This window comes from Coturnix japonica, chromosome 1 (assembly GCF_001577835.2).
Source record: "Coturnix japonica isolate 7356 chromosome 1, Coturnix japonica 2.1, whole genome shotgun sequence".
Taxonomy (NCBI): Eukaryota; Metazoa; Chordata; class Aves; order Galliformes; family Phasianidae; genus Coturnix; species Coturnix japonica.
The window spans coordinates 5,386,795-5,413,460 of record NC_029516.1 but is presented as its reverse complement, the minus strand read 5'-3'; the positions used below and the strand labels follow the sequence as shown (position 1 = coordinate 5,413,460).

The 26,666-nt window shown below is 38.4% G+C and overlaps 1 protein-coding gene across 4 annotated transcripts in view; it reads left to right on the top strand.

Annotated features, from left to right (window-relative positions):
- The window catches only part of USP6NL (USP6 N-terminal like), a 95,876-nt gene extending 77,921 nt beyond the window's left edge, over window positions 1–17,955 (top strand). For 2 of the 4 annotated variants that reach the window (XM_015868955.2, XM_015869050.2), the window contains exons 9-14: window positions 931–1,051; window positions 2,539–2,633; window positions 2,857–2,922; window positions 3,006–3,105; window positions 4,687–4,839; window positions 14,382–15,823. In XM_015868955.2, coding sequence (XP_015724441.1) covers window positions 931–1,051; window positions 2,539–2,633; window positions 2,857–2,922; window positions 3,006–3,105; window positions 4,687–4,839; window positions 14,382–15,823 — 1,977 coding nt within the window. Of the gene's footprint in view, window positions 1–930; window positions 1,052–2,538; window positions 2,634–2,856; window positions 2,923–3,005; window positions 3,106–4,686; window positions 4,840–14,381 lie in introns of all 4 variants that reach the window. The other 2 variants (XM_015868879.2, XM_015869134.1) reach the window with 2 other exon arrangements.
- Window positions 17,956–26,666: the final 8,711 nt, after the last annotated feature.

The following is a 26,666-nucleotide window of genomic DNA, read 5'->3' as shown; positions in this document are numbered from 1 at the left end:
AAAAGTGAAATTGAGCGGTTATTCTACTTAAGTATCAGCCGAGAAAACTCTGGAAGGAAGGATCTCCTTCATATATTCTTTGTGCAGCATTAGACTAATGTCTGCCAGCTGTATGAAAAGTATTGTTTAAAGTCAGCTGTTACAATACAGATGAAGGGAATATTGCAGTGAGGTTTTAATTTGCTTTAATGTTTTTATATATTTTTTTCTTAATGTGTCACAGTTCTTACGCTTTGTTTTTATTGCTGGAGCAAAGTTCCTGAAAAGAACTTTTAAATCTGAAAAAGATTATTCAATTATTAATTCATTCTCCTAAATATTTTACCAACGGAGTTACCTGAGTGGTGAAATGATGGTGACAATTGGTTCCTGCCATGAAAGTCAAAATGAATAGCAGAGGAGTTGCTCAGATTTAGCATTGGAACAGGACTTTTCCCTTCATGTTTAATTACATCTCCCTTCTGTGTGCTGCTGAACTTGAACAGGTTTATAGTTTCATGTCGCTCCTGAAAACTGCCATGTTTATCAGAGGGTGCCTTGATTGTAATAGACGACAAAAGAATATCTCCCCTCTCCAGAGCCAAGTGTGTCTAAATGGAAAATTCATCCCTTCTGGAATAAGATGTTATAATTAATTGAAATCATTAGTATTAAACCTGATTTAGTGCATTGGTAGAGTGTTCTAATGAGAGTTCCTGGTTATTTTTCAGATGAGTTGTTGAGCATCATCCCTTCTATCTGTCAGTATTTTAGATGTTCAGAAATCAGATGCTTGTGGTGGTGCCATAATTAGGGAACGCTGCATGCCATCAAGACAGGCAGCTTCTTTGCTGTGCTAACTCAAAGAAAAGCTATAAGCTCATGGGTGTGGGGTTTTTGCTTTTGGGATTTTAATATTAATTTTAATATTTTTCACTGTGTAATTTTCAGGAAGTTGGATACTGTCAGGGAATGAGCCAGATCACAGCTTTACTCCTAATGTACATGAATGAAGAAGATGCCTTCTGGGCCTTGGTGAAACTTCTCTCTGGTCCCAAGCATGCTATGCATGGTATGGTGTGTCACATTACTTAGTGTATATATATGAGGTTTCAACCTGATTATTTAGGCTGTGATTTTTTTGAAAATGGAACCATGGTGCTATGTGTGTATGTTCAGTATAAAACATAATTGGAGCTTTATACTGGGATGCCATTGGATGTTACCGGAGTTCACATACTTTTTAATAATTGTTTTTCTATGTGGTTTTAAGTAGTTCTTAATGAAAATCAGATGTTACCCTTCCACTTAGCTCTAAAGGCATGTAACTAGTTGAAAGCTGATTATGTACATGTCTATATAGCAATAAAATACTACTGGAAAACTAATACAGAATGTGTAACACTGCAGCTATTCTATCACATGGCAGGACAGGAATCCATAGTACAAAAAATAACAACAAGAAAAAAAAATCACACTGTAAGCATTAATGTTGAGTTCCTGGGTTTTCTCTTTGCCTCACACAGCATTTCCTGCACTCTCAGTGTTGTTACACTGCTATTATTGCTTATTCTCTCTTTCCATGTCAGATTTAGTATCACCTGTGCATACTGCATGTCTGTAGGGATAGAACAACAACAGGAATTCCAGCATCTTTTGTTATTGACCTTGTGGTTCACAAAGCTGTAATACTTGAACACCTGAAAAAGAAAATAGTATCTAGAAATTAGTTGTGGGGTTTTTATTTTATTAAATTCTCAGCAGGCTCTGGCTTCTTTTCCCTTACGACATTCTTATACCGTGGTAGCTTCCTATCCTGTTCACAGTATTCTTAACCCAGTGTGCAGGTTGGCTTTTGTTCTATTTGTACTTCTACAAAGCCACTGTCTTTTTGGAGGAAAAAAAGAAAGTTATCTGAAACAGGGATCAATGTCATACAAGAAATTTGAATTTATAAAGAATCAAAGACTTGCTTGGAGCTTTACGCAATGATAACACGGACTAAGAAAATCTTACATAAGCCTGTATCTCTACATCTAGTAGTAATCAAAAGCCATAAAAATACAGCTGTGTTGAACGTTGAGCTCCTCAGTGATCACAGAAAATTTTAGGTGTCTTGAGGAATGAGTTTAAATCAATTAATTCTGTGTTGAATCAGTGGGTCTGATTTTGCTACCTGAGAGGGAGCTCTGCATAGGCAACAGTTTGAAGATTTCATAGTCAGTGAAACACGATTTTTTTTTCAGATTTGAAGACATACAGGGAGACAAGCATAGGATCGGTTCAGACTGATGTTATCTACCATTACTAACTTAATAATAGTCACTAGGGGAAGGCAGTGATGTTTTGCTGTAGTCACTTAAGCAGAAATATGTGCATATCCATACATGGACATGAGAATATTGCTATGAATATCTGTTCAGATCCATTGGTCTATAGAAGAACAATATCCTCAGAGCTCTGAATTCTCCCTTCTTCCCACTCCCACCCCTCCTTTTTTTTACATGTCACTGTCTTTATAGTAAATAAACACATTTCATGGTTGGCTTCTTTTCGTAGGTTTTTTTATTCCTGGTTTTCCGAAACTGATGAGGTTTCAAGAACATCATGACAAAATACTGAATAAGTTTTTGTCCAAACTTAAGCAGCATTTGGTGAGTACTCACAAGAGCAGCATTTCTTAAGGTTGGAAATTGATGAAGAAAAACTGTAAGGATAGAAATCATGTTTGTTTGATTAAAACAAAGTATTTCATGTAGCCAAAAAATATTGATTTCATTGCCCGCAAGGCTATGGAATAAAATGTTTTTTTCATGGATATTATAAAGTGTTACTTGATTTTTATGTTTATTTTTAAAAATTCTGTGTTTTTTACAGGACTCTCAGGAGATGTCCACTAGCTTTTACACCACAAAATGGTTTTTCCAGTGTTTCCTTGATCGCGTGAGTGTGTGTTCCATTTTCTTTCTCTGTTTTTAATTATGGGTTTGAACAAACTGTTTTCACTCTTGATTCTTTCATTGCAGACTCCCTTTACATTGAGCCTCAGGATATGGGATATCTACATACTTGAAGGAGAGCGGGTTCTCACTGCTATGTCGTACACAATTCTGAAGATACACAGAAGTAAGAAACCTCTTGAGTGCTTGAATGCTAAATAGGCTTTGTTCTTATTTTGAGTGAAAAATCTTAGTTTCCTCTTTGCCTTGTGCAATTGATGACAAGTGTTTTTCTCTCCTTATGAACAAGCAGAGCAAAATCCTTCCTTTATTAACGTGAGTGATTGTCAAAGAAAAGTTGTACCATCTTTGCAGTGGGCTTCCAGATGGTATTACAGTTGCCCCAAAATCATACTTGATTTACTTAATCATAAATAATTAGACAAATAGAGTCACACCATACAAATTTAACAGCGCATGTTCTGCTGTATTTGTGTTTTAATGCAAGTTACTCAGAAAAATAAGGAAGTTATTTAAACATCAGGCTGGGTTGAGCTTTGTTGCTGGTTATAAAATGGGCAAAAATGTTCTAGTTGCATGCTTTGTCAATGGCATTCTATCCACCATAAGTTTTTAAAATGTGTTAAAAGAATCCAGAGAGAAAAAGGCTGATATCTTGTGCCTGTAAATACCTGAAACTCTTATCAGCAAGCAATTCAGCAACAATGAACAACCAGTGTTATATCTCATTATATAGTGCTGTCTGTCCAAGAATGTCATTAAAATTCAGAATTTCAGTAGTGTGACCGAATGGTCTTTTCTTCCATCTTTTTCCAACTGAAAAAAATTAAGATTTGGAATTTTGAACAAAAACATTGTCGAAAGCATTTATGCCTGCCCATAATGCCTGCCCATCTGTGCCTGCCCTCATAGCACATGAAGTTCCAATTCTGAGAATGAATGTTAGCTTCTAAATATCCTTAGACATTTCTCTGGGTGATACCTTGTAGTCTGATACAATTTACCTGTGGTACTTTTGCATTTTCCTAGTGAAATCAATTGATTCTATGTAAATTTGGAAGTCTATGTGGAACTCTTTGCAGAATTGATGTCTTCACTTGCTCACTAGCTTATCCTTATTAAACTGTATAAGCATGCAGTTACAGCCTTGAAAGCAAAACGTTTATGTGGGAAACATGGCCTTACAGCTGTGTAAAATGGGAAAGAATCTGATAACTCTAAAATGGCTTTCAGAATATGACCTGAATTAATTGAAGTGGCAAATAATGCCTGAAGCAATGGTTCTGAACTGCCATAACCATTTCATTGGAAGTTAATTCAGTTGTGAATGAGGATACCTTAAATGTCAAATCTTAAACTGTTTTACTGCTTTTGAAAGCTTTTAAATAAATGATGTGTATTGTAAAGAGCTATAGCAGTGTTTTGTAAGTTGGGGATGTAGGCTGAAAAATGAAGATACGAAACTTTTGGATGTAACGTAAGCAGACCAAAGGCAGGTGACTTTTAGAAGATGCCCCTTTTTGGAAAACGTTGTTCTAAATTGAAAGCATTTCTGTATTAATTTGCAAGTGAATTTCTGATGCATTTTGTCGGTTTTTAGTGTAGAATTCTATTTTCTGCTTAACAAATAGGCCTTTTTTTGTTCTATTTTAACAACAGAAACATCTTATATTGTACATTCATTTTTGAAATGTTATGTTCATAATCAAGATATTTTTATTTATAATAATATTTTCTTCTTGTGTAGAACATCTGATGAAATTACAAATGGAAGAGCTTGTAGAATTTCTGCAGGAGACGCTAGCTAAGGATTTCTTCTATGAAGATGATTATGTAATAGAACAGCTCCAAAATTCTATATCAGAATTGAAACGAGCAAAATTGGATTTACCAGTAGCTGGTAAGATACTTACATAGATGCAGATTTAGATACTTGTAGGCTTTTACACCTTGTCCATTTTTAAAGTGTTAATTCATTCTGGTAAAGACTGGGAATGGTCGTCTCTTCATCGCTACATACTTATTTCTTCCATAATATTTTACAGTTGAGAAGCAACAACCTTCATTCCATGAGTTTGCTGGGTTTTTTTGCTCATTGTTTTGTTTACTGATTACAAGCTAATGGCTCAGCACTATAAAACATTCCTGATCTGATAACTTTGATGTATAAATATCACAGTTTCCGATTATTTGAAGCAATACTGTTGTCTGAGAAGACAAATGATTCTGTAGCTTGGGATAGCTATAAATCAGGTCAAATAGTTGGTCCAATCCAGTTTTTTAATTCTTTGCAAGTGATACACCCTCTCTGGGCATTTAGGTGAATTATTGTCTTCATTTTTGCTTTCCTTTTGTGTTCATGCTTTGTGTTCAGTTGCAGAGCAGTGAGTATTGTTTCTTAGGACATTACTTCAGTAATGTCTATAGGTTCTCTTCTTCCTGTACTGAGATTCTATCATCTTTTCTATCACTTTGCTATCCTCAGTATAGGATAGAACTGAGTTTTGTTGTGATTATGCTTAGTTCTTTTTTATCCTTGTCAGTTCATAGAATAGTACGTGAGAAAGAAACCTGTTTTAAAATAAATAAAAATAAAAAGACAGAAGCAGCCTTAACTTTTAAGTTGTTATGGTTAGTTTTCAGAAATTAAGAAATGTCAGAGTAAAGGTTGCCTATGTAGTCTGGTGACAGTTTCCTTTTGAAGCTCTTTCATTATGGAACTTCATTTTTCTGTTTCAGTGCACCTTATTGCATGCACTACTGGAGTTTCAGGAAAAGATATATATGTTTCTCCTGGTTCTTACCAGATCTGTCTCTTAGACATTCAGTCAGACACTCTGTGTGTTTGTTTCCCATCACCTCAGCTTCTTCTCCCAGTTTCCATTATGCCTTCTCCTACCCAGATTAGAGTTCTAAGTCTTGCTCTTCATTGTCTCCTCGTCATTCTCATTTCTTCTAGTCACATGCTTATTTTTTTTAGTGACTCTGCAGCTCTTCATATTACTACTCATCCTGCTTCTTCCCCTTTCTAATCACAGCTTTCCCATCCTGCTTCTTTCTATTTTCCTAAGCTAGGTTGCAACATTTTCTTATTCTTCAGAGCAAGTTGCACTTTTCAGCACTGCTCTTCAGTTGTCAGCTTTTGTTAGACATCTTGTCTCAGCTGATGCTTGATCACAGTGACTAGATGTGAGTAAATATGTTAATGAACAACTTTGTCTTTTAGCTTCAATTCCCATTCGTAGTGGTAGAGGAAGATAGGTGCATCGGAGTGCTCTCTGTTAAAATGTAAATACTGAGTTATCAGTGATTGCATGTGAACAGTGAAGATTTTTTTCTGCCTTTCAGAAACTCAGATTATTTTTAGTTTATGGATGTAGTCAAGTAAATGTCACCGGTGTGGATTGTCTGTTTTCTACTTGAAAATGCAGTAGCTGAAGAGTTATGGGAGATTTTGTAGTTTACTATGTGATGTAATTCATGTTTTTTCCAGCTTGGAAAATTACATAGACACGAGTTATGGTGAGAGTTTCTGTGGGAAATACAGAATTTGCTGTAAGTTTTCTTGAATGAAATGTAAATAAATAAATGCAGGCAGTTCCTGTTTTATGTTTTAAGGTTTTTCTTTTGGGAGAATGTAAAAAGCCTTCAAGTGAAATTTTGATTGAGAATTTTGAGTCTTAGCAAAACAGTTAAAGGAAGCTGTTTGTGATGTTAAAGGCTGCAAAGTGGATGGATACCTTGTGTGAGACACAGGGAGTCATCTTATGGAAGCCAAAAGTGAAAGTCAGTGAATAGTGAATACATCTTCTTGAAGCTGAATGTGGTTTGTATAGTTTCATATTTCTTATGTGTGAGTCCTGATATGACTAACTGGCAGGACAGTCATTGTTTTAACCCACGTTGTTTCTTTCTTTTGGAAAACTAAAGGAACATCAGTTGCTTTAAGAATGTCCTTTTTTTTCTCCCAACATGAGTGAGGAAGGTTGAGTAGTAAAATAAAAATAAGAAAAACAGTGCTAAAGTGGAGTATATTCTGTTGCTAGATGAGGAAGTGAGTGCTTTTCTTTTTTCCATTTACAATTATCCTGGGAAAGCCTCACAAAATAAGTATGAAATAACTTTATCCTAATCCTTGGAAATCTAGTTGATTTTTCTGCTGTTATCTGTGGTCAGGTGAAGCTGCCTTGTTTGCACTGAGCAACAACTACGTCTCTAAGACTAAAGTAAAAACAAATGATCAAAAAAATATATCCATCTTACAGTTGCTTCAGTATCAGTCATCCTGGAATAGCAGAGAGCTAATTGAGCTCTGTGGAATTTTCCATCTGGCATCATTTATTAGGCTGTATGGATTTTCCTGCCCTAATAAACAGTGGTAGAGTATTAAAAGAGGTAATTTTTTTGTTACTTTAAAATAGATGGCTGCTTATATCTAATGTAGCCTTCTCTGCCTTGCTTCTTCCATGGCTTCTCCCACTGTAATAAGGAGTTCCTTTTTACCTTCAGAGCACAGAGGAGAGAAGGGACTTCATTAAACACTTTGTCACTGATAAAACACTTAAGGTGTGTTGCCAGAACATTTGATGTTCCAGGAGCACAGCTGTATTGATCAGCCTGATTTTGGATGTCAGCTAAATGCCTTTGCCACCACTGGGACTGTTTTACATAAAGCAGACCACAGATTTTTTTTTCATGCCTTTCTCTGCTAATTTCTAGTTTTAAGTACTGATCTATGTAGGATGGTGTGTACGTAGCAATTGCAACCTTCACAGTATGGGACATTACCTGCTCTTCTCAAAACCCAAGGTAGGCATCTATGTTCCAGTGACTATATGGAGACAGAAATCTGAATGGATAAGCATGCTGCTTGTTGTCGGGCCCTCAGAGGGGTAGGCAGTAGGCAGTCCTTTAAGATACTTTGACATATTCTCAAGCAGATTTAGGAGAAAAGACAATAAACATTTTCTAGGTTAACTAGAATACTATAAAGGGTGTCCACAGCAGGCTCTTGAATGGCACAGTTAGTTAACTTCATGATTCCAGTTTCTGTCTTCTCAAGGAGCCAGATCTAAGGTAGAGTAGACAAATCTCTCCCTTCATTCAGAGATGGTGAAAAGAATTTTGCTGTCACATACTGTTGCTTTTCTGAATTTCTTGATGCAGAGCCTTTTCTTGTCTTTGATACAAGGTGTCCTGGAAAGAAAGTACAGAAAGATCTTGAGATGGGCTTCTTCTGTTAAATGAAAGTTTAATAGACCTTACAGCGATGGAGAAGGTCTTAAGTCAGAGATAAAGGTCTTACATCTTAACTTTAAGGAAATGTTGCCTAATTTGGAATCTGCCATTGTTCTTTTGATCATCTGAACTATTTTAGTGCCTGGAAACACCTGCATTCAACTGATTACATTCTTCTAGTTCTCCCAGTCTTTTCCATATTTGGAGGCAATTAGCAAAATTTGGATTTTACATCTTAATTTGGTAAATGTATACCTGCTACTTATCTTTAGAGGTATGTTTCAGTAAATCTGTTATGAGTGTTTCTTATACAGGTATTTATCTAATTTAAATATTCACCTGTGACAGCGCAGAAATATATGAATGCTCTGTTAAATAATGTTGGTTTTCTGCTCTTAATTCTTTTTTTGACAGCCAAAATATTGCAGATATGTAAGTCAACTTTACTTGTGTTTCTGATGGTAAATCTCCTTTGGTTGTGTTTTATTTCAGAGGAATTTTGGATTTTTCACTTGTTCTTGAAGAACAGACAAGTAGCATTTCATGCGATGCACTTCATGTTTTAATCAACTAATTTTTCTGCCTTGATTCTTGTGTGATATGGGCTCGCAGTGTTATGAAGGCAAATGGCATTTATAGAATTATACTAATATAGTTAGTATATGATTTTCATCGATTTTGGGCACAAACTTTGCATCATTTAAAAAATACTTACTGCTTAGAACTTGCATGCTGTTGTTGGATATGATGCAGATAGTTCTGTTGGTTATTGTTCATAGCACAGAAAAATGTGTTTTCTGGAAGAAACATGGAGTCAGGGTTAATAAAAATTGAAGAGATTACTTATCCTTTTTTTTTTTTAAAATAATATTTTAGAGAGACCACTTAGAAATGTGTAACCTCAGTGTCCAAGTTTGTTGACATTTCTATTATTTCTCTAAATGTAGATGTTTATTTTATATATATATATACATATTTGTTATTGTCAGTGTTACAAAAGTGACCTCATATTGGAAAGGCGAGGAGTGTATTTTGTTTCTACCATTATCAAGTTGTCAAGCAAGATTTCATTTGAGCATCTCCTCCTGGCATATAAAAGAGGAGGAAGAGAGAGTGACTTTCAGGCAGCAGTTTGAGCTTTCGGTTCAGGCACTTACATTACCTTAAAATTTACTTGGACTTGTAAACTGAACAAGTAAGATGGGAAGTCACTGATGGAAAATAAATGCAAAATATCAAGATGTCATTTTAAGAGTTGTTTTTATGACCATTACCAGCCTTGAAAACTGTGTTAGAACAGTCAGAGTGCATGTATTCTGGTCCTGAAATTAAGGACTAGACTGCTATTCACCAGAGAGAGCACTTAAAGCACTTTACTCCAATTATATGTCTGCTATTCAATGCATGAGGCTGTTAATGCCTCCTGAAGCAATTATCTGTAAAAGTCTTGTAGTTGTGATCGACTTCCACTGGGTGGTGACCAAGGCTTGCTAGAGCAGGAGTGAGCAGACCAAAACTTTCTTTAATATGACTTGAAATTTGTATCTTCTGGGGGAACAGTCAGATCTGTTTATATTTGCTTTGCTCCTTTTCATGTTAGGCAATATATTTATCAGCAGCAAACAAGCACCTGATTGTTCTTTTTCCATTTAAATTCCCTCCACTTCCATTTTTTTTTCTCCTTTCTCCCACATTTTTGCCCTGTTTTCTTTGTCATTTGTTTATTTTGTACTATACTACATACAAACCAACTCAATCACTACCTTTCTTTTGAATGAAAAATAGAAAATCCTGTCGTGCCAGCTCCATGAATTCTAATAGAAGCTATTATGTCTCTCTTTGGGGAAAGCCAGTAACTAAACTGCATCTAGGAAGCTATTTTACTGAAGGAATATGCAGACAGATGATGCAGTTCTGCATCTTGTCCTAATATTGTCAGCCTGGGAAAAAAACTGGTTGCCCAGTTAGCTTCAAAAGATAAAGGCACGTCTGATTGTGGAGGCTGCTGTCAAAACAACCAGCAGCTGAGCTGGACTACTTTGTCTTATATTCTAGTTTAAACTGTCTTTAAGTACTGTATGTAAACATCATACTTTGTACAGAAGATGACTTGTCCCAGAAGTTCTTAGTTGGATTCAGACGTCCCTCTGTTCATATGGCTTCAGACAGGGAGGTATGCCTCCAATGTGAATTAGCACACACTTAGGGGTTAACAGCACAAACAGATTCAACTTAATGCCCTTGAAAACATCCAAATAAAACTTCTGCATGTTCAGATCTCAGAAATGTGAACAATGGGTTTAGCTGTCATAGAAAAGATGATGACTGAGAGCTGCATGAGAGGCATTAGACATATTTGGAGTGGAAAATGGGGAGATAAAAGATACGCAGCTTGTCAGAAGAACTGGTGCTTTTGCATGCTTCTCTGGCAAGGTATCTGTGTACCTCTTAACAGTAGAGATGTTTGTTGTGATTTAATTTCTTACATTTACTTTTGTACCGTGGTTTCTTTTCCTCTGCTTATTGCTTCAATTCCTTTTCTTTCTTTCTTTCTTTCTTGCCTCCATGCAGCATCATGTTTTTTTTCTTCCCAGTATGGGTTATAGCAGACTGCTTAGAGCATTCATGGACATAGACTGCATGCTGTTCTGTGCATTTGAGGAATGTCTCCTTGTATTAATGTGCATGCTGTAGATGTGGTTATCCTCTATCTGTTTAATTGTGTGGACTTTTCTAAGCTTCAGGAGATGTAAAGAATAAAGTACTTTGGTAGTTCCTTTGAGAGTAGCAGCTACATGCATGCTTCTACATTTGTATGTATCCGTATATTTAAATTAGAATTAAATATCTTTTTTTTTTTTCCTTTTTTTTTTTTTTTTTTCCTTTCAGTTTAATAAAACAAACTGGTTTTCCTTTAGGAGGTGACCAGTTTGGGGGATGTCTTTGTGCTGCAGCACCATGGATCCTTATACCACTTCTTTCCTTCCAATGTTTGCTATGGCAGGAGGTGGTGAGAGCTGAAGCATTTCTTGAAACAGACTTAAGCATGTGCTTTGTAGCTTTGGCCATTCAACTGAGCATCTCTAGCAGCGTGGTCTTTCCTAACATAGCAGATGCAAATGTGGTTGATTAAGCAACCTTTCTCAGTTGCTTCAATCTGAGGTCAAGGTGAAAGAAATTCTGTGGAAGCTTTGCAGCTAGGATTTAGAGCTGTATTCCTTCTTCTCATTGACCCTTCCCTCCACACATAAGCATTGTGCCATAATTTCGCTTTCTGTGAGAGCTCCAAGCTCCGATATTACCAGCCTGTTAAAAGGTTGAGGCCTGATATAGTGCTGTGAGAGTGCAAAGGTTTTCTTCTACATGATCTGTTGTCTTGGAATGCTTTGCTTATTGCTCAGTACATGGATTAATTCCAGGCTTTAAAAGTTTCGCAGCAGAAATGCTAAGACTTCTGTTATGTACTTTACACCTGTAATTCATGTTATAACATATGCTGTCTAAACAGGGTGGACCAGGTGTACCTAATTGTAACATGTCCTTTTACCTTCAGATGTAAAGGAAAGATGACAGAAAGCAATCTTCAAAGCAGCCGAGGTAGAATGCAGTAAGAACATTTGCAGTGTTCTCACTTGGGTTTTATTAGAGCTTAATGGTAATTAAGAAACCTTAAGTGTGTGAAATTAAAAAAAAACAACAACGAAACACTCCCACAAAACCCCTTAATTGTATGACCAAGTATATTTCAAAGGATCTTGTGTTGCTCCGTGTGCATTTTTTAGAGAGTAAAAGCTGGAAGAAAGGAAATCCGTTCATGCCTTTAATATCTTTGTACAAACGAAGGAAGCATTGCAGGAACTAGAGCTATTGATCTTGTGTTCGTGTTTGTTCAGTGTTTTTTTTTTCCTCATATAGGCTGAATAGCTGAATTATAAGGATGGAATTAAAAATCATTTTACTAAAATAGTCATGGTACACACAGGGAGAAATTAAATAAAGTACAGATGCTGAGGAGCCATTTTCTAATAGCATACTGTAAGTGCCATGGAGGTTGCGCACATAGCAGCATACAAAGGGCTGTATTCTGTGTAATTTAGATGACAAATATCTGGTGTGTACCTTGAGTATTGTTTCTTAATTCAGGCTTCATGCTATTTTAACAGCTAGGATTAGTAAGGTTGAAAGCAATGTAACGTGCAGTTTCAGCATTGGGAATATTTATTATGGATAAAATTCACTTTTATTTAGAAGATAGGATCTTCAGTTTTGCTTGCCACTGTGCTTGCGAGTACAAATGGAACCTAAATAGTGCAAATGCCTTTTGCCAAACTGACAGTAATGGACAATTTTTGAAGAGATTGGTGCAGAAGAGAGTATGTTGCAGAGCTGTTAAATCATTCATTCGCAGCATCCATGCGACTCGTTCATCTTCTGTTTTGCTAGCGATGCACTGCTGGGGAGTGCAAATCTACAGATCCCTGCTTCAGATTTTAGCCTGATTGGAGAATCATGGGCCCCCATGGAGATGGAGAACAAACTGTGATGCTTTATTTCCAAGACCCACTCACTGGTGCCTCATTGGCCCTACCATGTAAACTTTAGCACTCTTGTGTATCTTGTGCATTACAGAGAATAGTATGCCAGGTGTGTAATTATATGAGTATTTAACATGTAGAATCTTACATTTGGAGGGGTGGAGGGCTTTTCTTGAGTCATTTTGTTTGCTAAGGCATAGCAAGGTAGGCCGTGAGTACTTCCAATGTAAGAGATTAGATTTGTGTATCCTAATATATGTATGTTTTTAATTGAGCTGAGGGTAGCTAGGGGAAAATAAGACTGGAAAGTTTATTCTATGGAAAACCTGGGTAGGGAGGATTTATTATACATAAAACGAAGTTTCTGAAGTTGTGTTTTTCTAAAGGGAAGGATGTTTCCATATGAACTTTGTCCTCCTGTGAAGACTCTGAATACCAAGAGAAGGGTAGTTTAATTGTTTGGCTAAATGAGGCTATATTTTTAAAGTACTCTTTATTTAGCTATCTTGTCATGACACATAGCATCATTGTATTTCTCTCTGCTGTCTTCTTGCTACATCCTAGCTGGCACAAACTGTAAGTTTTCATTTAGTTTATATAGCAACTGATCCATGATGATAATTTGTTATGCTGCTATAATAAATAACACTGACCTTGGCTGCTGGCTTTCCTCTGTGTACCTCTAGCACGAACCAGTCACCAGTGATTGAACTCATACTGCAAAAATGAATATGGCTCTCTTTCTTAGTGCAGCACTTACATCAGGGATTGAGATGTTTGTGTCTTCACTCACATTAACCCTTATAGACAATTAAAGGGAATTTTAATTACAAATAACTAGAAAAAGTGGTTATTTTTAAAATCTTCAAGAATTAAGTAACTTCGAGGTCTTCGATGATGGAGGAAGATTTGATGGTTTTTGTTTTATAGGAGGAAGGAGAAGAAATTAAACTTATTTATAGCCATTTTATGTCATTTAATTCACATAACATTTAAGGGTAGCCATATTTCTTTTCTTTGCAGCAGAGCTTTTGCTAATGGGTGCACAGTAGGATTTGTTTTGCGGTGCTGACTTTAAAAGGTTGTTTGTTTTTGGAAATGCTGAACATCAAGTAAAATGCAGATTAATAAATGTAATGAGAAGTATGTGACCTTTTCTACTTGTAATGGGGAAAGTAGTGCATTATACAATTAAAGAAGTTGTGTGCAAGTAGATGTGATAAAAGACTTTGGCTAAGATCAGGAAAGGTGTTGCCTGCTAAGGAGAGTCTGGTGTGGAAAATTCGATGTAAATTGTTCTACAAACAAAATTCAGCAATGAAACACATCTTTATCAATTTCTGTAGTGGCAGGGAGGGTACAGAATAGGTAATGCAGCCAAAATGTTGTGGAGGGAAATGATTATTATTTACTTATTTTTGCTACAGTGTTGTCAATGAGCAGAAGCTTGCCAATAGTGCATCAGCTTTAGAGGGAAAGAATAGAATAACTGGTTAAGATGAGAGCCTAAACAAAATCTTTGTTCAATCTCAGTAAAATACCTTTGAGGTTTGACAGAATGGTGACCCAGAGGGAGGCCTAGATAATTGAATTAGTTATTTTTACTTGCATGACCAATAGATCAGAGAAGTTCAAATGTGAATTTATGTTGTTACTGTTCTTATTTTAGGTAAAGAAGATGAATTTCCAAAGAAGCCGTTGGGGCAAATTCCATCAGGTCCTCAGCCTGCTATACTTAATTCCACTCCAATGCTTAATGGACAAAATAGCACTGGTACACAAACAATAAGAAGGACAGAGAGGAGACCGTCTCCTGTAGAAGAACCAGAAAATTCACCAAATAACCGAAAAAGAATTAACTCACTGGAAAAACAGCCTTCCTTAAAACAGCAGAAGTCTCGCCCAACGGACACTCAGAGTATTCAGTCTAAAAATGAGGTTGACGCCAGAAGAAAACCTCAGCCAACAGGGCAAGACAACTCAAAACAATATGATAATGCAGCTGCTAACCAAAATTCTAATGCTACTTCACATACAAGAAGGGAATTTGTACCTAAGTGGAATAAACCATCTGATATCAAAATAATTGAAAAGACTATGAAACTTACTGCAGAAGTAAAAGGAAGGCCAATAAATAATTCTGTTTCAAGCTCACCCCCAAGTCCTACAGAAACACAGCCTTTGAATGTAAAACAAAAGATGAGGGTTTTGGATGCTGATGAAGGTAAGCGTGGGTCTAATGCATCACAGTATGACAACGTTCCAGAAGCTGATCATGAGAGTGAGAATCTTGTAGAAGAGATGCTTGAGAGAGTTCTTCCACAGAGTCCTAGGCATGTAGCATATACTAATAGTCCAAGAAAACAAACTGAAAGAATACCTGCTCCATTAAAAATGCCCAACAATTACACCTTTACTTCGCAGCCCAGATCTCCAAAATATTCATTGCAGTCTGACGGACCACCTCGTGGACTAAACGCAAAGCAGCCGCTGCCCTCTTATAGCAATCCTCCTACTTACCATGGAAATTCTCCAAAGCACATCTCCAGCATAAGCAATACAAGTTCTATACCTCTTCATTATCATGGGAATCGAACCAGCCCTTCTGGTAGGCCATATGGCACTTTTATTTCAGCAGATTATTCTCCTGATAAATTACAAATGAATTCCTATCCTGCGGGTCGCCAAAATCCTCTTTCACCAGCCCCTACTCGGATAGACGTAGCCCCTGTCGATGCTTACACCAGCAACTTGAGGTCCCCTACAGGTGTCAAATTTATAATGCCTCCAGTGGATTATTTACCAGAAGACAGAAAGTGGCCAGATGCTGCTTACATGTATAGACATGAACCGTACAGGCAGCCCTGGAGCCAAGACGTTAACAAGGGCCACTTGGATAATTTCCAGAGATACCAGCATTTTCAGTCAACACCTTTTCAAGACCATAGTCTTCCTGCTGTTTCTGTGGATAGCCCGATAAGATACAGGACTTCACCAACCTTTGAAGAGCATGGTTCACCACAATACCAATATGCAAATCCTTCAGCTCAAGTCCAACACTACCGAAATAGAAATGATGGATTATCTATGCATGAATCTGTGCTTCTCTGAAGTATGTCTGCTCTTATTAAAATGGCAAGATCTAAACCCAGTTATACCTTACTGTGTTAGTAGTAGTCCACCTCATTTCTTCTATGAAATGTGGACAGTCCATGTGACTCATCAAAAATAACAACACTATTTTAGAGGTGTTTCAGACTTTTCACTGAAGGATAGGTGAGTTCTTAGGCTTGCATTGAAGCTACTGAAAGTGATCTGATGCACGTAGACAGAGCAATAGCAATAAGATCATATACACAGTATGGCTAATACTGTCATTTTTCCTTGAATTGAAATAACTTGTGTTATGATCTTTCTGCCTAAAACCTAACACATTTGTGAGTTTTATTTTGACTGACATTGTTAATGCACTGTATTAAGTATGTGTGTGCGAGTGTGCGCTTACATACACGAATGCATATGGAGAAGAACTAAAGAGTTTAAATGCATTTAACTTTTGGACAGATGATGTGAAGTACTTTTATTTTGTATTAATTTTTCTTTATAATTTATTTGAGAAGCCATTCATTTTGAATGGGAATTTCTGTCGTTTTTATACAGCTGCCTCAGTATCCCAGTATCTGTTCTGGGCAGGAGAGATACTTTGGGATTATTAATTTAAATTTATGTGAGAGTTAATTTCCTCTCCTTTGACTACTGTTTGTCATTTTCCTCAGCAAGAAGGAGCAGACAGGCAAGAGCAGAAAGCCAAAAACATCTCTATAATCTGGCTAAGAAATGGTGCTTAAAATTCAGGGCAGTCTTTAGTTTCCTAGGTGAATTGAAAGTGGATAATTTTTACCTTTGCACCTAAATCTACCTTCAGAATGTCATATATGCAAAACATTGGAGCGCAGTAAGAGTAATGCCACATCCAGAAATGGTGCTGCACCCTTCACTTTTTGCCATGCTGTGCTGTCAAACTAAGCAAATCGGTTGCAAGGCCAAATCTCGTAGGTATCAGAGAATTACCGGCTCCTTGACGCTCTCAAGAAGTACATGCAGGAGTCTGAGACTTGGTTGTGATTTGATATCCCCTGAGCTGTGTGCATATGCAGTGTCCTTTCTCTTAAGCTTTGTCATGTCAGTTCTGTTTCATTTCTTCCCCCCCAAAGAGCCAGAAGACTCGTGTCTGTGATTGGCTGTGGGCTGCTGAGAGAATGCGGGTGTTTATTTTTTTCACTTTGAAATCAACCCGACTGTTAATAGGAAGCTTAGACTCCTGGTAACGTGTTTTTACTGATTGTTTGCAGCCTCTTCTTTGTGTTTTCTTTTCCTTTCATTGACTGTGAAATGGGGGTGACAAAAACGCAGGTTAAAGTGGCCCGTGTAGGGTGAGCTTTGGGTAGGAAGCGCTGGATGTACTGAGGTCTCATTGAAGCCAATGGGAGTTGAGGCAGATAAGGATCCTGCCAGAAGAGGTCCTTGGAGTGCTTAGCAGAGATTTTCTGATGCTTAAGGACCAAGCATTGGTATCGCCATTAGTTTTGGATGGTTTAGAAGGTTGTCCTGTTATCTTTTGTTTCGTAAGATTTGCTAATTAAAGACATAGAAGTGGATTATTATTATTTTTTTTTTCCTTTAAAGGATGAGCTTTAGTGCCTATTATTGCTGCAGGTTGGCTCTGTAAGTTTTAAGGTACAGAAGTAAAAACAATTTTTACAAACAGAAGTAACATTTACTTAGTATATTTCAAAACCTTTTTGTGTATATGATGTGTCTGATGTAATTTTTAATGAACTGGGCAATTTTATATTTTAAGGGTTGCAAACTGCAGCGAAGTAACGGTAGCAAAGCACTACACTGAAACTCTAAAATTGTGAAGATAAATACAACTTGGGCTTACCTTAGTACTGATTGCTTACAGCAGCTTAGAAATGTATGTATATAATATTGTGGCTAAGTGTAATAATCTCTGTGTTTAATGATGGTTCTGTAATTCATAACAAAGCTGTACAATTCATTTGTGCAAGCAACACGAAGCTCCAAAATATGTATCAGCGGTAGTAAATACTGTAGATTTTTATATATAAAATATATACACACTATTTTCTTATGTCATCCGCAACAGTTTTATAACTGTGTATCCTATTTTGATGTGACTGTATTTTTAACATGTTAAAATAATAATAATTAAGCTCCTATTGCTTTGTCTTTATTTTTTCATTGTCTCGTTAGCTTAGAACTGCAGTTTTGCTCTTCTCAGCACAAATGATGGCTTTTCATAAATGAGTCGTGTGTATATATATCTACCTGGTGCATTTCATTTGTTTGTACACGTTTATTTTTAGGCTGAGCAATATGGATGCAATTTATACAGCGCTTTCGCATTATTACAGAAGTAACAAGGCTATCGATTATAGTTTACTGCACTGCTAAACCTTAACCTATCATTTGTGAAAGCTAGGAGTATAAACTGCGATCATAATTTTCTGGCTGTGTTCTAATAATCTCACCCAATATCAATTCAAAAGAAGAGAATTACTGGGATGAGAGACTTGCGATGTTGCATTGATCAGAGTGCAAAATGATTGCCTGACTGTGGCTGTGGTGTTTGTTGCGTGTTTAGAGACCTGTATTCAGCTTACAAAAGCCTGGTGTCACATGTTTGCAGTGCAGAGTCTGCTTTTGTTTTGTTTAGCTGGGCTTACTAAGCTGAAGGTACCGATGCCAGTAACAGACACCCCTGGTGCAGAGTGAAGCAAGGCAGTGTTGTGCCAGTAACTTGCTGTGTCTTGATGGTGGAGAGAATCATTCCCACATAATGGATTAGGTATCCTCCTAAGAGCTTTTCTGTCACTGTTTGCTTTGATCTGAAAACAGTCGAGCAGTAAGTACCAGCATAAAATACTTGAGACCTTTCTTTCCCATAGTTTCTTCATAAGAATTTTAAAACATTTGCCTGCCTTGTGCCATGTAAACCATAGTTTTCTTGTCTGACTCTCTCTGTGGTTAGCAGGGCAGCTTCAAGGCAGGGCGTTGGAGAACAAGTAATCTCTCTCCACTAACACAGAGGAACGCAGAAGACTAAATAAGGCTGGATGCCTAACTTCTGCAAGGCCAAAAATAAGTGAAATTAAGCTAACTAGAATATAAGAGCAAAAGGAAGTGAGTATTATGCTGTTGACTTTTGTGTTTGCTTTTCCTTTGACTGCTACCTCACTAGAATAAATACAAAGGGTTCAGGGCAGACCTGAACAGCAGAAGACTGAAATCCTTTGAGTTACTGGGGCCTTGGGAAGAAGTTAGGAGAGACTGCAGTCTCGCTGACACTCCTAAGCTTTTCCTTGAATGGGATTTGATTATGTGATCAAACTGTTTCTCTCTCTAATCAAACCAGGTACATTGTATAAGCAAAGACAGAAGCCTTCCTACTCCTGCTGTGACCCAGGGAAGATTCTTTCCTGACATCAGTTTGGGTGATGAATTTGAATCATCGTTGCTTGGGCATCTAAGGAAGAAAATATGACTTCGGGAAAATGATCTTAATCTTTTCCTCTCCCCAGATCCAGCTGTGGCCTGCCTGTAATGCTTCAGGGAAGGTGACACAGAGGAAACAAAAAACCCCTTTCGCCAGAAGTCTATTAAAGAGAGTATTTCCTCCTAATCCCTGCTGATGACTACCGAAAGCCTCAGAGCATGATATTCTTTGCAATTATTTGAGAACGATCAGATCAATGCAGGCAATTCTATTTTTTTTCTTTAACCCAGGGCCATAAAGGAAGGTCTTTCACAGATGTAAATATCAGTTACCTCCGTAACACCTGACAGCAGGATTAATCCCTAACTTTAAAGCAACTGCTATATCCTCACTACGAATAAAAGTCTTAATAGTAAGGGATTTTAGAAACCTCAGAGGTTGCAGAAGAGAACTGTTTTATCATTAGGCAAAGATACACCTTTGTAATAAACCAGTTGCTAGTTCCAAAATTAGATGCATAGTGTAAACAACACTGAAATGTCAAAAGACAGAACAGCCTTCCAGTGTGAAGAAGCAAATCCAAAGATTCCCTGAGGTACGTACACATTTTCCAAGGAGATTTCTCTCAAGAATCCTATCTTGAATTTCACATCATCCTTGATATGACTTTGAAATGGACTTGCAAATTACAGACTTTTTTTCTTAATCTCCCCCTTGGGTGGCATTACATCGCATTCACAAAGAGGAATACTATTTAAAATATGCCATCGAACGCCCACTGTTCCATCTCCAGTGGAGTACATTCTGCTTTCAGTATTTCACTGAGAGGAAAGCGTGCATTTTCTTTTCGTAGCCCTTGAAATGCTGCATTTTTTGCAGAGCTCTGTAAATGTAGCATAGTTACAGTTCAGCAGTTACTTGACTAAGTGGAGTTCGGCTCTGTTTAGATGATACGAAGTTACTGCATAGTTAGTTTGCTGAAGGTTTATTTTTCTTTTGCGGGCATATTAAGACACTCCAAATACTTTGAATGGCAATGAGAAGAGGTCTAGGCCAGCAAATGAAATTGGGAATATAATTGTGATTGTTTGTGTAGTCTTTAAATGGCTTCCAAATCTGGTGAGTTAGGGAAAAATGCTGTTTTTAGGCTGCTTTGTGCCAAGAGGACTTCCTGCCATGTTAGGGAACACAGCGATCCCTCTCCTGAGTGATTTCATTCTCTCAGCCTACACTAAATGCCTTAGTGCTTATGGAGTTAATAGAAAATCAATGGTGCTTCTAGAAATGTGCATTTTGAATAACCTGAGAATGAACATAACTCGTTCTAGATTTTTTTCCTTTTTATTTTTCTGAGAGAGTGGAATATGTTTATTTTAGTGTAGATTTTACTGTCAGCCTTGTCAAGGTGAGCCGTTCTTGATTCTTCTGTCTGGTTCCTTCCTCTGATGTTGTGCCAACTCTTGTTTTTCAGCAGTGTTGCGGTGCCTTTTCTGCTGCTCTTCATTGGGAACATGATGAAGCAGTTAATAACAGAGATTGCTGTTCTCTTGCCTCTCTCCAGACAATGCGCAAATTAAAAAACAATAATAATAATAATTTGTGTTCTCAATATTATAGTTGGTCAGAAAGTCTCCAGGAAAGTTTTTCTTACAGAAAGCAATGTAATTTAGTGGTAGGTGAAGGACGCAGTAGTGTAGATATCTGTACAGTCTCTGAAGTCATAGTTTGCTTTTGCTCAGCATCGAGCACCAAAAGCTGTATTACATTCAGGACCAATCAAGCTTTTGCAGAATGCTGTCTTGTGCCACAAGAGTGAGCCAGCTCAGACTGGCAGTAGGTCAGATGTAGCCACAACAGGCTTGATTTCTTAGTGATACGTTGCTTTGTCAGATTTTTCTATTTGAAATGAGTTAGAGAATTGAAGCTGGTGCTTTAAGCCAGGATATCTGAGTTCTCTTTCTTGTTTAGGAAGGCTGGAAGTGAAACTTTCTCATTCACGCCATCCAGACTTAAAGCTTTGCATTTTACAGTTCAGCAGTATCCTCTGGAATCATCTGCAGTATCGTCCCTTAGGAAAAAACAGCTCTCTGAACGGAGAAAAGAGAGCTCTGCTAGATGATTTAGTCCAACCCATGCCTTATTATTATTTTAGCTTTTCTATTCCCATGATTTCCCCCAGTGATAACTGACAGCATGGGCCGTGTGTCCCTGAGTGTGATGCTGAAGTCAATAAGGGATGTGCAGTGCCAGCATCAGGGGAGTCATGTAGCGTTTCTAGGCAAGTTGGCACCCAACTATGAGAACTGAGGTTTTGCAGTATGGGTAAGTGGGAAGCTTTACTTGCTGAAGAGTCTACTTGAATCTGTCAGTAATGCGTGGGTTTTATGTTAAAAATCCTCAAAGCTTTCAAGCAAAAGGGTTGGATTCTTGAAGGTGGTGGTACTTAGCTGCCTTTGTGTTTGGGAATGGAGGTGGGAGTTCTGTGTAATGCGTTTCTTCCTCTGAAAGCTAAGGAACGCTGGAGAATCCAGTGAGAATCTCACTCCTCTTCTGAGGGTCAGTGGTGCAGGTCACTCATTCTCAAATTACTGGACACGTGCTTGGGATGAGTTACCCAGAGCAAACTGGATGTCTTTCCTAAAAGTGATTTTAAAACAGGCCATTGACTTCAGTCTTCCTTGGAGGCGACACAGTAGTCAACTTACAAAGAACATGGCTGTGTTGAGAGTCTTCATTTGATGTCAATTAATATTAAGGCCATCAGACATCCTTCATTTATTCATTCTGTTTCTGTAACTCCTTGATATTTCACTTCCAGTAGAGGTGTTCACCTGTTTGCTTACTTCAGTGAATGACGTTTCTATCTGATGTCATCTTGTCATGGTCTACCTGCTCTGTATCAACTCATACCATTCTCAAATTCATCTCAAAGTCTGTTCTTTGTAGTGCTGTCGCTTTCCTTCAAATGAATAACAAAAAGAAAAAAAATATATATAGCAAACGTAGTTGAGGCCGTAAAGGAGATAATGAGCAATATGAGTATCATAGGCCTTCTGAAAGCACTTAGAATTGGCTTATCTGGTGGTTGTGTTGTGCTTTACTGTATGCAGTAACTACATCATGGAAAGTGACATCTGCTGAATCTGAAGGGCTGGGATGTTAAGTGGCTTGCTGCGTTTATCTTTAGGCGATACCATGTGCAAGAGGGAAGTTCTGCCCCTGATTTGAGAGCTCTCTGCTGGCCAGCACATAGGAACCAGTCCACCTTTGTTGGCTGGCTGGACTCGGTGCTCTCTGTAAATATTTAATCATACAAAGCCACTGAAGAAAGGAGAAACAGTCTCTCAATCACAGAATTAGTATGCTCACAGCTATAGAAAGTCATTTGTAGCTGCTGGAGTTCACCCATTGTTCAAAGCTATCCTTCAACCTTTTTGATGCTGTAAATCATAATTTCACTCTGTAACGTGTAAAAATGTAGCGTTAACCTCAGGTGTTCTCTTTCCATTGCAGTTCTGCAGCGCGGCTGGCAGCGTACATTCTGCCTCTGGCAGTACTTTTACTGATGTGCTCAATTTCTGTTGAGCATGCCCTGGCCTTACAGTGAATGAAACCATTCCCTTGTATCCTGGAAGGATTTTCACAACTGCCTCCCAGCCTCCCCATGCTGTGTCCAAATGACACCAAACACTCGTGAAAAGGGGAAGAGTGTAAATTCTTTCTGGCTTAAACATCTGCAGTCAGGCTGCTGGAAGTTGTGCACTCAGTCTGCTGTCCCCAGAGAAAAGTTCTGGTAACTTTGGACAGGAAAAAAATAGTGTTGCTCTTTAAATACCATTATTAGGAAAAAAAAAAGCAACAAGAACACACGACTTCAGTGGATGGGTGGGGTGTCACACTGTGCACACATTTACCCTTGTAAATGTTATGTCTGAAATGCTTTGAAACGCTTTCAAATCCTGCGATTTTTGGGCACATAAGCGGATCACTCTGGTAACCCTCTTGTTATACTCAATAGGAATGGTCAGGTGATATTTTTTTCCCTCTTCATTTAAGTGGCTTCATACAGAGACCTTCAAGTTCCAAAACAACATTTCATGCCACCTTGATGATTACTTTATTGTTAGCTCTAAATGTAGACTCCCTCGTCTACCTCCCCTTTTAGAAGTGAATCATGTTCTGTTATTTAGAATGACCCTAAACAGAGACTCCAGATTTCCAGCTGGTCTGATGGGGCTTGTAGGAGGGAAGCCAAACTTCCATGGCTTCTAATTACCATCAGATTGGATTAATAAAAGAAAATTACTTAACTACCCATCCACAGATGGAGATTTAGTTATAACTTCAAAAAGACTTGCATGTCAGCTGCTAACAACACAGCTGAACTTAGTGGCTTTTAAATTTGTCCTGGACTGTATGGTCCTCTGAGAACCTTATGTAGAAGGATGTCCTTGTGTGCATCATTTGCTAGAGGGGGTTCAGCAAATCTTAGCTGGTATGTTGTCCACGTCAGGAGATGTCTCCAGAGGTAAGCTTGAGACTGTATTTCCATCTACAAGCCTAAGCCACAAGCTGCAGAGGTCACCGGGTGACAATATGTAATTTGTTACGGGCTTTATATTTAGAGTAAGGAAGGTGAACTCCTGAACTCCCAACTTGCAATTCTTTTCTCTTTGTCTTTAAGTAAGGCAGCGGCAGTCAGTTGTCACGAGGTTGGAATTGTTTCCAGCCATAAAGCAAGTACTCAACGATGATGCAGCGCTGAAGGAGAGCTCTCCGTGTCAGTGCTCCTATAAGGAAGTTGGGTCTAATTATTTCAAATGACTGAAGTGGGGGAAAGAGCTTCTGTCCAACTTTTCAAGTGATTTAGCACTTGCTATTCTTTGTGGAATTTGAGGAGCCAACGTCCAAACTACTTCAAAGGCAAGAAAGAAATCCTGTCTGTCTATCCTTGGCATTTAATAGATGCTCAGTTTTACCATTATCCTATAGATGTGTTGCTTCACCAAACCTTCCCAGTCTGCATCGTCTGTCCATTGCTTATTTTCTGGTGTTGTTAATACCAAAACCCTGCTGTCTTTTTATTTACGAGATTTTTATTTATGAGATGGGTGTCCCTCAGTTTCTCACAACAGTGATCTTGCACAACAAGATGAGAATGGCATTCTGAGTTCAAAAAGCTTTACTAGAACATCAGCTACAATGCTGTCATGGTTTTGTAATTTTGTAATTTTGCTATCAGTATTCCACATCATAACATCATGTCAAGTATGGATACTTCTGTTGAATGTGCAGTCCACAGAAGAAGACTACATATCCCAGAGAATAACAGGAGTAACAATAAGTCACGGGACCAGGACTCTATATAATCTCGTTCCCAGGCTGGAGTGCCCTCCTTCTTCTTCTCTCGAACTTCTCGGAGAGTGGGAAGCGTTCCAGCCGTGTCGCCTAGAGTTCACAGTAGGCCTCTCGGTGTTTCGGAGACTCTCTCTCTCTCTGTTTCGTCGATTTGTTAGCCTTAATTAATATATATTTGTGTTATCTTGTATTTCGATATCATATTTAGTAAAATAAGTTTTTTCCTCCTTAGATTGTCGCTTGTTTTATCCCACTCCCCTTTTCCCCCTCCTTTCCGGGCCCCGGGGGGGGGGCGTGGGGGGGCTTCCCCTGTCACGGGCATAGGTAAATCTAACTAACCCGTGACAGATTTTTTGGTGGAGGATGCGGGCAAGAGCTTTTTAGCTTTTAGAACAACTCTCTCTTTGCTCTTAAAGAGCTTCGTTACGGGAGTGTTGGGAGTGTTATCTTCCGTAGCTGCTCACGGAGAACGTGACCTTGAAATACCAGACAAATTGTCAACATTAAGGGCTGCTGTACATTCTCAGCACTGCTATCTAACTTTTGTGTAGAAAACAAAGGGATTTTCTTTCTCCCTTAAGCAAAGCTAGCTAGCTCTGACTTTTACAGAGCCTGCCAGCCTATGAATCCACTCTTCATCCCAGTTGCTCTGTTTAAGGGATTGAAAGCAATTATGATCTTCTTAAAGTATTGGTCAACTATTAACACCATAATTTGGTGTTGTGGAATTGTGCAGATATATAGCCTAGTAAGGTGGATACTGATGGAGACACCTGCCTGGTACTTTTACGAGATGTGGTATGGTCAGAATTTTGGCATCTACACCCCCAGATGGAATTGTGAATCTTACAAACACTTGCATCCCAGATGGAACAGGCAATTTTACAATACTTTGCATCCCAGATGGAACAGGCAATTTTACAAACACCACCATGTTTAATTCATTGTACAGGCTAAATAAACCCCTTTTTATTTAGGTTGTACTCTCAGATTTCCACACGCTTTTCAATAACTGAGATAGGGTTCATACTTGCATTCATGTTATCACTATCAATGCATGCATATATGTTCCTATGCATTCGTTCTATGCGGAAGTCTCCTCCAGAACCAGAGAATGATGACTGGCAGGGAATATGGAAAGGTTTAGGAAAAGTCTTAGAAGCGTGGGGACCCGCAGTGTCATGGGATTTCACTCTTGAACACCTGAGGGACCCTGAGTAATTGAGTATTTGAGTCAGAGATATAAGGAGGTAAACCATACTTGGGGTTTGGTTTATGCTTACCGTGCTTTGTATCATACTATTCTGGAGAGAGAGAGTTTCCGATCTGAGATTCAAGCCCAAGTTAATTCTGATCAGTCACAGGAGGCATCAGTAGCAATATCAGTTGCCCCTGTGGAAGGCAAGAAATGGAAACGGGTGTCCATGCGTCTAGAACGAAAAGAAGGAGAAGCACAGGGGGGGCTGCAGAAGACCCAGGTGCCGGGCATGGAGCAGTACCGAAAAAAGAAAAGGCAAAAACCAAGAGGCATGAAGAAGAGACTGATGAGGAGGAAGAAATAACTTATCATCTACCTCTGATACTGACTGAAATCCAAGGCTCAAGAAAGGAGTTCACACGGCGTCAAGATGAAGGTATCCTTGCTTGGTTGCTTCGCTGCTGGACAACGGGGCCAACAGCTTGTCTCTCTAGATGGTAATGAAGCTCGCCAACTAGGAAGCATTGCCCAAGATGCAGGTATCGACAGAGGGATTAGCAGATGTTCGGATGGAGCTGCCACTCTCTGGTTGCGGCTGTTAGAAGCCGTGAGAGAAAGGTACCCCTATAAGGATGCTTTGAAGCCTAAATTTGATAGTTGGAATACCGTCCAAAAAGGTATTCAGCGCCTGAGGGAATTGGCCATGGCGAAAATGTTGTACAGCCCTGATCCAAGCGAACTTGACCCTGAGAAGAGTGAGGGCCGATCCTGACATGTGACAGAAAATCACAAGTACAGCACCAGAGAGAATTGCACAGTCCATATCAACGAAGGTATACAGGATACAATCAAAGGATTACCTGGACGAGACAATAATA